Below are 11,725 nucleotides of genomic sequence, written 5' to 3'. Positions count from 1 at the left end.
ACTAAAACTATGAAATCCCTAGTTTTTGGAGTGAGGGGGGTAGGGGGTTATTTTAAATTCATTGTTTTATGGTATTAAAAGATCGAATAATCCTATCAACAGAACAAGTTATAAACAGAGGCCAATTTTAAAAAGAAAGAAATGTACAAGAAATGTATAAGGTTTGGCAAATATTATATACTCATTTATAAAATTAGTAGGAAAGGCATACTTACTTTTCCTTGAGATAATAGACTTGGGTGACTCTTTAGCTATTATAATTCCAACAACACTCTGAAATCAAAAAATTAAATTACTTTTTTAGAGAATTTCAACAGCTTAAACTAAAGAATGTCTTCAGTTCAGTCCTTAACCTCCTTCCCCGCAGTCACACATTTCCTATTTCTGACGCAAAATCAAGCATAAATACTGTTTCCTCGCAATTATGTATTTTTAACGCAATTTCAAAATTAAGGTAGTCCGATCCTCAGGTTTATAAAAATAGCAGTTATGTAATCAAAAATACTCATAAAAGTATCTCTGAATCCATAAAGTTATGTAAATTTATCCACAGTATTTCTTTAAAGTTAAGGATTAAAGTTAATCATATTATATAGGGGAAATTGTCAAATCTCCAATATTTTTGCAAAAAAAGCGAATTGGAATGTCAGCAATGCATTTTCTAATTACAAATTGATCAACAAATATATTTTAGGCTAAAAAACGATAGGTATCCAGGCATTCAGAGAAACTGTCATGATTTTTATACTTATTTGGTATTTTTTTTGTCTTCTATTTCCGTCATGTATACATACATAGTGTAAAAGGCCTTTGGTATCATTGCAAGACACCACAAATCACTTCTTATTCCATATCATTCTAATAATCATTGGTATTTAAGGCTGGATTCAAGAAAATCTTGTTTCTCTAAAATTGTATTTTTTTTTTCCTTTTATAGGGTACAAATGTCAACTTTTATAAGACCTTTCCTAAGACTTCCAAAAACCTTGAATCTTATAAAGATGAATAAAATGAAAATTGTTGCATGAAAAAAATTACATTCTCAAGCTTCATTTTGATGCATTTCAAATTAAATTTTAATTTTTGGAGTTATCCTTCCTTGCTGAGGATCGGATATCCTTAAATTTAATCCTCAATTTAATGCCAATTTCCGTCTATTTTATATTTTGCTAAAATCTCATAAAATAAGAAAAGTTATAATGATATCAGAATATTGCATCATAATTATTTATGCTAAATTTTAGAGAAACTTGTACTGCACTGAGTATGATGTGCTTGCAGGGATAAGGAAAAGCATCATATTTATGTGAACAGTGTGTGCTGTGTTACATTTCAGTAAGTTGTAAAGAGTTAATACAAGGAATTCTTTGATCAAAACAATTTCTAATAGAACTGGCAAGGAATAAAAAAAACCTTTATGCAGTTTATGGACACCTTGTTATTAGTGGATATGTTATCAGTTGTTAATTGTGCATTATACAGTGGTTCTTTTGCTGGTGAATATGTCACTTCGATCCTGCAAACTCATTTGCCGGAAGCCAGATAGCAAAATAATTAAGGTTCTGAATCCAGGTCAAGTATGTCACATTTTTCCTGTTTATAAATTATATTTCTATGTTAAACTTTGATTGCCCTTTGTTGACTTACCCGACCCTTGGGGAGGAGGGGGGATGTTGATTGCCGACTGTAGCCCTTAGTTATTCTATGGCCAGTACGTGGTAACATTATTGAGAAAGGATGCAATTAACTTTCATTAATTCTGAATTATCTCCCCTTAAAAAGAAAGTGTATGTATAGATAGTTTTTGATGGGCCTAATTTTAGCAAAAGTTACCTCCCGTTGGTCGCCATATTGGAGGTCGACTCGGTGAGTTTTCCTCTTTGTCTTACCAAGTTTAAGAAAATTTAGCAGAAATATTAGCTGGAAAATTTTTATCATATATTTTTTTTTAATAAAGGAGGCTTCCAAAAATTTATATACTTCAGAAAAATAATGATTCCTAATTCAAAATCGCAAATATAAAAATTTTAAATTGGTTGAACAATGAAGCAATATGCGCATTTGGACCTCCAGTATGGCTGCCACGGGAGGTAACTTTTGCTAAATTTAGGTCATTGACAAGTGAAAACTATCTATACTGCCTTTAACTCATTAAAAACAAACTTAAACCCCTTTAACCGGCCTCATTTAATTGTGGCAAACTTGATTGAAATTGGCAAAGTGTACCTTGAAAAGAATTTTGAAAGACTGAATTATAAATTGCTTTTAATTTCCTATGCATTCCTTAAATTGTTTAAAAAACTCTTGTCCATCCATTGTAGCCTCATCCTACCCCCAGGGTAACCATTTGAACAAACGGGGCTCGAGGGCCATATCACTCACCTGACCATTTTGGAAAGGAAAAAAGTGGAAATCACTTGAAAAATTTAATCCCTTTTACCCAAGAATTTTTTGGTGCCAAGTTTGGTTAAATTTGTCCAACACATAAATTAAGGCCCTATATATAGGCCTAGCTAGTGCTGCAAGAAGTTTATGACAAATTACGACAAAAAGGCGACGCCAACAGAAAACAGATAAACTAAGGTAAGAAAAGCCCACTTGGGCCTTCAGCTAAGGTGAGCTAAATAGTTATAAATTTGATTATGTACAATGTTTGATGAAGACTGATTGACATCTTCAATTTTCACAATGGCTCCAGCTTGTTGGAAATGTTTAACATTGAATTGGTTGTTGTTTCCTAATATACTCCGCTGCTGCTGTTGAAACTTATTTCCTCTTGTGGCCGAGGTGTTTTTAAACTGCTGGAACTCGGATCCTGAGTGACCTGACCATGCCATGTTTGTTCAGTCGTCTGCTGTTTGAGTGACAAATAACGCACGTGGGGCTAATGTATTTTTTGCAGCAAATACCTAGAAATGTGAGGTATTTCAGCAAATTATTCAAGAAAATCCTCTTTTCACAATTTATTTTACCTGATAGTGACACTGTCACTTCAAAAACACCGCCAATGTGTAAGTTTACATATTTTTAGAAATCACGTGTGTTTACATCTTGATACAAGCGGACTCATGTGATCATTTGGATCAGCAAAACTCTTTCTAACACGAAATTTTTCGCTTGGCAGATATGCATTACTGTGACCCATAACATCTGAAAATGACGGAAGAAGGAGCAGTCGAAAAGAAAAATTACTATGCTCTCTATGCATACAGTCCACAAAGGTATTGCAATTTTTCTGGTTTGAGGGGAATAGGATGTAGGAGTATTTGTATGTAAAAACGATGATCAATGTTGTTTTTATGTTATTTTGAAGCAGTCCAGCTAACAGTGGGGATAATCAGCAGAACCTGACCACTGAAAACGTAGGATTTAGGTATGTGGAATTGTAGGCGAATTGTAATGTCATTTCAGTAACCATAGCTCTTGTAAATGTATGTAAATGCTAACTGGGTTCATATTTCCATGTTCACTCAATGACTCATATAACATTATGCTGCTTATGATATTCCCAAAAAATATATTGTAAACATAGTAAAATCACATATATTTTCGTGGGGTCAAATTTTCATGGTATGATGAAACTATGAATTCATGGGGATTTGATTTCGTGGATGAAGAATTGTTGAGTAGTTATGTACATAACATTTTACATTTTGTTGTCGACATAAATTCATGGGTCTATTCATACCTCTAAAACAACGAAGATTAAACCCTGCGGAAATTTGTGATTTCACAGTATATAAGTATATAGTGCAAATAATTTATAGAAAAGGGTAAAATCCTGTGAAAAATTAATATCAATGCATAGGAATTAGCAAATAGTTTTTTGTTGCAATCTTCCCCTTCTCCAAAAATGGACCATAAATCTTTAAAGATATAAACAATGGGAGTTCATTGAGTTAAGTTACCATATTTGATAATACATGTAAAATATTTGTTGTTGTCCTAGTTGAGTCTTAACATTTAATGACTGTTGGCAGACTATTCAAATGGGTCTTGGAAAGTATCCAACAGTATTATATTACAAGAACCATGATTTAAAAAAAAAAAAATTATCATTATAAAAAATCAAAATTGATCAAGAATATTTGTTTCAAAGCAGCAGCAATGCTATATTAAGTTATGACAGAAAAAATGGCTAACACTTAGGAAGATTGTTAGTAGCTACATGTATAAATGAAGATTTTATGTGCATTTTCCATTTTTAACCCAGTCTTGATTTATTTGCATTGATTGTTGTTTTAGTTTGTCTCATGTTCTGAGTGATCTCCCAGACTCCATAGAGCCTGACCTCTCCCAGTTCCTGTTCAGTAAGATCTCGAAGGGTTTACTCTACAATGATGCTGGCAGCATCGCTTCCTTTGTGTACAGGTTTGATTTATTAGCAGGATATATATATTCTGCTGATTCCTTATTTCTCTAAGAAATGTATTTTTGTGTGTTATGTCATAAGATAAGTGTGAAGTGAAATCATATGTTATCATACATTTCCAAATGTGTTTACTGGAAAAAAAATACTTCTAAATGTAATAGCAAAGTATGTAGGTTTCAAAAGACAAGGTTTTGACAGTAGCCATGTTGTGATTGTTTGTTGGCACAGGGAGGGTGAACTACAAAGAGAGATGTCCTGTTATTTCTGTATGTTGAGTGGAGCAGACACCAGTAACGTTGACATCAACCTCGGGAGCGGAGACTCGGGTAAAGACACGAGGACCAGGTCCCACATCGTATGCTTCCTCACACTCCACGACAACATGCTAGATCAATATCCTCTCAGAGATTAATTGATTCTAATCAGAAACATTTAATACTGTGTTTATCATGAATAGAAAAACAATTAATTCTTGAATTAAATAATTATCTTTCCTTAACACAGCACTTTCAGACATGAATTGGATCTGTATGCTTTGGGACTCTTTAAATTCTTAGAGCAAGAAGTGAGTAAATACTCTGTATCTATAAGTACATGTACTTTTAAATAGTTTTGACATTAATATGTTACTGTCAGTATTTAAGTGCACAATTGTTGCATTTCTTAGATGACATTACAAGCATGTTGCACTGTCAGTAATTTGATAATGTTGTTCCAGAATGAAGCCCAGGTGAAGGTTTACCTGGAGAATTGGTCGTACGAGACAACGGAGTACCTCTGTAGAACTCTGTCTGCTGTAGGACAGGACGTCAAGTACCTGGTGTATGCTGTGAGTATACACTATCTCTAATTCCTGAATAAGCTCATATACAGTAAAAAATGATGCCATAAATTATAAAGTGGAAGGAATAAGCATTTGAATTCTATATTGTAACCATTAGTCAAAGTATGTAGATGGATTTTTAATTCCTGATGAAGCTTACACAAGTAAAAAAAAAATGATGCCATAAATTATACAATGGAAGTAATAAGCATTTGAGTTTTATTGTAACCATGAGTCAAAGTGTGTAGATGGATTGTATTCTTCATAACTATGACATATATATATATATATATATCTATATATCTATATATCTATATATATAGATATAAATATAAGAAAAACGAAATTATTAAAAGTAAGAAAAAAAGTCAGAAATCACAAATCTCGAAAATCATTTTTACTGTAAAAAAAATGATTTTCGAGATTTGTGATTTCTGACTTTTTTTCATTGGATATATTTTACTGTACCAAAACATTGGATTTTTCTTAAATTATATATATATATATATATATATATATATATATATATATATATATAGAAAGCACAGAGAAGTGCACTTTTACAAGGATACTCACTTCCGCCCCAGCGCGGGGTTGAACTCTCGACCTACGGAATCTGCCTCCTAGCAGTACAGGAACAGCGCGTTAGACCGCTCGGCTATCTAGGCAAGTTAAAAAACTTGCTTTCGATGCCGATGGAATTCTCACAACGCTGCCCTACACTACACGGTCATTGAGAATGGAAGTGAGATACAGTTATTTGGACATTAGTTTTTAGAGGATTGTTACCAATACATGTTGTGATGAAATTAATTTTATTTATACAGCACAAATTACAACAACTCTTAAACTAATATAACTGCCCTAAGTGAAGGAATATTAATATAGAAAGCACAGAGAAATTCACTTTTACAAGGATACTCACTTCCGCCCCAGCCCGGGGTTGAACTCTCAACCTACGGAATCTGTCTCCTAGCAGTACAGGAACAGCGCGTTAGACCGCTCGGCTATCTAGGCAAGTTAAAAAACTTGCTTTCGATGCCGATGGAATTCTCACAACGCTGCCCTACACTACACGGTCATTGAGAATGGAAGTGAGATACAGTTATTTGGACATTAGTTTTTAGAGGATTGTTACCAATACATGTTGTGATGAAATTAATTTTATTTATACAGCACAAATTACAACAACTCTTAAACTAATATAACTGCCCTAAGTGAAGGAATATTAATATAGAAAGCACAGAGAAATTCACTTTTACAAGGATACTCACTTCCGCCCCAGCCCGGGGTTGAACTCTCGACCTACGGAATCTGTCTCCTAGCAGTACAGGAACAGCGCGTTAGACCGCTCGGCTATCTAGGCAAGTTAAAAAACTTGCTTTCGATGCCGATGGAATTCTCACAACGCTGCCCTACACTACACGGTCATTGAGAATGGAAGTGAGATACAGTTATTTGGACATTAGTTTTTAGAGGATTGTTACCAATACATGTTGTGATGAAATTAATTTTATTTATACAGCACAAATTACAACAACTCTTAAACTAATATAACTGCCCTAAGTGAAGGAATATTAATATATATTATTATATTATGGGGCACTGGGGCGGAAGTGAGTATCCTTGTAAAAGTGAATTTCTCTGTGCTTTCTATATTAATATTCCTTCACTTAGGGCAGTTATATTAGTTTAAGAGTTGTTGTAATTTGTGCTGTATAAATAAAATTAATTTCATCACAACATGTATTGGTAACAATCCTCTAAAAACTAATGTCCAAATAACTGTATCTCACTTCCATTCTCAATGACCGTGTAGTGTAGGGCAGCGTTGTGAGAATTCCATCGGCATCGAAAGCAAGTTTTTTAACTTGCCTAGATAGCCGAGCGGTCTAACGCGCTGTTCCTGTACTGCTAGGAGACAGATTCCGTAGGTCGAGAGTTCAACCCCGGGCTGGGGCGGAAGTGAGTATCCTTGTAAAAGTGAATTTCTCTGTGCTTTCTATATTAATATTCCTTCACTTAGGGCAGTTATATTAGTTTAAGAGTTGTTGTAATTTGTGCTGTATAAATAAAATTAATTTCATCACAACATGTATTGGTAACAATCCTCTAAAAACTAATGTCCAAATAACTGTATCTCACTTCCATTCTCAATGACCGTGTAGTGTAGGGCAGCGTTGTGAGAATTCCATCGGCATCGAAAGCAAGTTTTTTAACTTGCCTAGATAGCCGAGCGGTCTAACGCGCTGTTCCTGTACTGCTAGGAGACAGATTCCGTAGGTTGAGAGTTCAACCCCGGGCTGGGGCGGAAGTGAGTATCCTTGTAAAAGTGAATTTCTCTGTGCTTTCTATATTAATATTCCTTCACTTAGGGCAGTTATATTAGTTTAAGAGTTGTTGTAATTTGTGCTGTATAAATAAAATTAATTTCATCACAACATGTATTGGTAACAATCCTCTAAAAACTAATGTCCAAATAACTGTATCTCACTTCCATTCTCAATGACCGTGTAGTGTAGGGCAGCGTTGTGAGAATTCCATCGGCATCGAAAGCAAGTTTTTTAACTTGCCTAGATAGCCGAGCGGTCTAACGCGCTGTTCCTGTACTGCTAGGAGACAGATTCCGTAGGTCGAGAGTTCAACCCCGGGCTGGGGCGGAAGTGAGTATCCTTGTAAAAGTGAATTTCTCTGTGCTTTCTATATTAATATTCCTTCACTTAGGGCAGTTATACAGTGTATTAGTTTAAGAGTTGTTGTAATTTGTGCTGTATAAATAAAATTAATTTCATCACAACATGTATTGGTAACAATCCTCTAAAAACTAATGTCCAAATAACTGTATCTCACTTCCATTCTCAATGACCGTGTAGTGTAGGGCAGCGTTGTGAGAATTCCATCGGCATCGAAAGCAAGTTTTTTAACTTGCCTAGATAGCCGAGCGGTCTAACGCGCTGTTCCTGTACTGCTAGGAGACAGATTCCGTAGGTTGAGAGTTCAACCCCGGGCTGGGGCGGAAGTGAGTATCCTTGTAAAAGTGAATTTCTCTGTGCTTTCTATATTAATATTCCTTCACTTAGGGCAGTTATATTAGTTTAAGAGTTGTTGTAATTTGTGCTGTATATATATATATATATATATATATATATATATATATATATATATATATATATATATATGTATTACAAAAGTTTATGTTTTTGTTCAGCTGTAACAGTAAGGAGAAAATATATGGCTGGACCGGTAGTCGAACCCTTGACCCCTGCATTTCTGGTCAGGTGCTCTTCCGACTGAGCTATTCAGGTCGATATCCACTGTCCGTAAAGCCCGAACTTCTACATTCCTCCCTCCTTAAACAGTCTTCGACCTCAAAGACACAAGTTCTAGGGCCCTGCCAGGAATGACTAATTTACACATACACTGTAACCTGAACAAAGCCCCCCACACTAGGCACCAAATGTAGTAGGAAAGGAGAAATGCACGAAGAAAACATATGGCTGGATGCGGAATCGAACCCGAGACCCCTGTATTACTAGTCAGGTGCTCTAACCACTGAGCTATCAAGGCCAATGTCCACGGCTCAATCCATTACATTCCTCCCTCCTTAAGAACGTTCGATCCTGAGATTTTGAGTGTATTTTGGACATGTCCTTTATTTATAAAATTCTGCATCATTTTTAAGTTCTAACATTAAATCTGAATTCTACACTGCAAATTTAACTATATTAACGAAAAAACTGCGAATAAATTCCATTCAAGTAGAATTAAGCTAGGGACTATATTTTGTGGCGGAAGGTTTTTTAGACGAAAATGATCAGTTTTTCTATTTTGAACTATAACAGTACTGTTAATTTTGGATTCCTATTTTTCCATCCTGGTTGCACACAAAGCTGTTTTTTGCAGTGAAATGTGTTATGCTGGTTCTGAAATATCTATTAAATTATTTCTTATGAATTCTATCAACAAAGTGTGACAAATATAGTAAATATATTCTGAAAATTCGGGAAAAAATTGAGCCAATTTTAACGTAAAATTGACACTTTTTTAGTAATATCTAAAAATTTACATCATATACCCCCACTTTTGATGTCCTTTTCTATATATTCAAGATAAATTTGACCTATTTGCTTAAAATCAGAAAAAGTTTAAGACTTTAAAATAATTTTCTTGCTTATTAAATTTTCAATGCCAGAAAAATCACTTTTTATTAGTGCAGAAAGGTCAAATAATTGATTATGCGAAGCAATTTGAAACTTTCTTAGTCACAATTTTTAAGTGTCTTTTTTTAAACAAACTTAGAGTTCATTTTGTTTCATGCTTTAATTGGATAAAAATATTGGAGGGAAAACGTCAAACATTTAATTTTTAATTAAGACACAAATTTCAGTGCAGAAAGGTCATATTAAATGTACTGTAGTGCCAAAAGAAGCGTATTGACCCCCATTTTTTTATTTGAATTTTAATTAAGCTATGTATGTAGAAACTAAAAATGTACTTGGCAAAAAAAAAGTTTAAGACTTAAAATATCAGGATTGAACGTTGTTAAATTGTCTTCGAGGTAAACTCAAGTCCTTATTGCTCCTGGCAGGACTTTCACCTGCAATTCCAGGGGTCGTCATCAGCACCAATTCTGTAACAAGAAAAGAGAAAATGGATGGCTGGACCAGGAATCAAACCCGGGACTCCTGCATCTCTAGTCAGTTGCTCTACCAACTGAGCTATCCAGGCCAATATCCATGGCCCAAACCATTACACAGCTAAGAAATGTAGCTTTCTTGAACTAATATTTGATTGAATAGACATTTTTACCTTTTCTTGTTTGTGCAGGCACTGATGGATGCCCAGGTTATATTTGATGGAGTGGAGAGCAGACTACAGCAGGATTTACTCAAGTAATCTATCTTACAGCTCTCTCACCATATTGCTATTTATATAAAACTCAAACTATTAAAAGGAGTTTTACACCTCTTGAGATGTGTAACAATGCTGAGTTAGTATTATAGTCCAAGAAAAGAAATTTCCCGTGATATGCCTTAAATGTGACATTTGTAGGTTTGTGAAGTCATGCAGTTTGGGGGATATGCTGAGACAGACTGGAAGCCCCCTTTCTGGAAGTCTGGATATGCTGGCAGATCTCAGTGTTCAGAGCTCAGATGACAAAAAGACAACAATTCAGATTAAAGCTGTTGATGGCAGTCTCAAATTCTCCCCAGAATGTATGTAAAATCTTGTTTCGTAAAGTTGAAAAATCAAATCAGTTGGTTCAACATGTATCTTATTTAATTATCTTTAGAGAGGGAATTATAGTATTTGTTGTACCCATAATTGGGTTTGAATGTTTTTATACATTGTTATCTTGCAAAACCATTTCTGCTATAGAAATGTGGCAGACCAAATGATATACTTAGACCAGATTTTTTTTTTTTTTTTAATTTCTTGGAATGAGGATTTTTTTATATAAACTAAAAAGGGAGTACATTGGGAGATATAAAAAAAATGAACAAGATTCTTAATTGGCCATACATGTATCTAGCATTGCTATATTTGTTAATGTTGCATTGTCGTCAAAATCATCATCATCATCATTTCAATCTAGAAAAAACATAGCATGTTACTTAAATCAGGTCAAGAAATTAGCATAACAAAGTCATTGATTATATTTCTGATTTTTACATCTAAATTTTTATATGACTTGTTTAATAAATAGGAATTAAGAATATACAGTTTTACAGAATGAAAAGCAATTACCAAATTTAACACAAAAGTTATTTTCAGTATATTTTGATTTGTTAAAAATTTGCAGGATTATAAAAGGAAATTTGCTCTTAATTATTTTTTTTCTGATTCTCTTAAAAATTCAAATGTACAAGACTTATTGACACATCTTTTAAATGTTCTGTTTTGTTTACTAGATTGTACAAGATTCTGTGAAGATTGGAGTAATTCAGTAAATAATTCAAAAACTGAGAACCCAGGACTGATTAGACAGGTGATAGAGGCAGGTAAACTAAAGGTAAGTCATAAGGACTGACCAGAGAGGTATAAAATACAATTAAACTGAAGGTAAGTCATAAGAATGATCAGACAGGTGTGAAATGCAGGTAAACTGAAGGTAAGTCATAAGGCCTGATCAGACAGGTGTGAAATACAGGTAAACTGAAGGTAAGTCATAAGGACTGATCAGACAGGTGTGAAATACAGGTAAACTGAATGTGTCATAAGGACTGATCAGACAGGTGTAAAATACAGGTAAACTGAATGTGTCATAAGGACTGATCAGACAGGTGTAAGATACAGGTAAAGTGAAGGTAAGTCATAAGGACTGATCAGACAGGTGTAATACAGGTAAACTGAAGGTAAGTCATAAGGACTGATCAGACAGGTATAAAATACAGGTAAACTGAAGGTGTCTTAAGGACTGAACAGACAGGGGTAATACAGGTAAACTGAATGTAAGTCATAAGGACTGATCAGACAGGTATAAAATACAGGTAAACTGAATTTGTCATAAGGACTGATCAGACAGGTGT

The 11,725-nt window shown here is 34.3% G+C and overlaps 1 protein-coding gene and 1 long non-coding RNA gene across 3 annotated transcripts; one reads left to right on the top strand and one right to left on the bottom strand.

Moving 5' to 3' along the window:
• Positions 1-215: 215 nt before the first annotated feature.
• On the bottom strand, positions 216-3,016 carry LOC134258055 (uncharacterized). Its single transcript, XR_009990065.1, has 3 exons — positions 2,973-3,016; positions 2,649-2,854; positions 216-273 (listed from the first exon to the last, which is right to left on the bottom strand). It is a non-coding gene; the product is annotated as an uncharacterized LOC134258055 (long non-coding RNA).
• Positions 3,017-3,109: 93 nt separating this feature from the next.
• LOC134258054 (protein Njmu-R1-like) lies at positions 3,110-11,264 on the top strand. 2 transcript variants are annotated; one of them, XM_062740615.1, is made up of 9 exons: positions 3,110-3,221; positions 3,314-3,373; positions 4,246-4,371; positions 4,601-4,765; positions 4,880-4,937; positions 5,091-5,201; positions 10,023-10,087; positions 10,248-10,411; positions 11,108-11,264. In XM_062740615.1, exons 1-9 carry the CDS (start codon positions 3,157-3,159, stop codon positions 11,224-11,226), a joined length of 933 nt encoding a protein of 310 aa, XP_062596599.1. In that variant the 5' UTR covers positions 3,110-3,156; the 3' UTR covers positions 11,227-11,264. The 2 variants fall into 2 exon arrangements, with proteins under 2 accessions (XP_062596599.1, XP_062596600.1); XM_062740616.1 differs by having other exon boundaries at positions 3,112-3,221; positions 3,317-3,373.
• The last annotated feature ends 461 nt before the right edge of the window (positions 11,265-11,725 follow it).

The sequence above is a fragment of the Saccostrea cucullata genome, unplaced genomic scaffold (genome assembly GCF_032062105.1).
Source record: "Saccostrea cucullata isolate Sc308-1 unplaced genomic scaffold, CSIRO_AGI_Scuc_v1 ctg15778, whole genome shotgun sequence".
Classification (NCBI taxonomy): domain Eukaryota; kingdom Metazoa; phylum Mollusca; class Bivalvia; order Ostreida; family Ostreidae; genus Saccostrea; species Saccostrea cuccullata.
The sequence above is the reverse complement of the archived record's forward strand: the minus strand, read 5'-3'. Positions and strand labels throughout refer to the sequence as shown.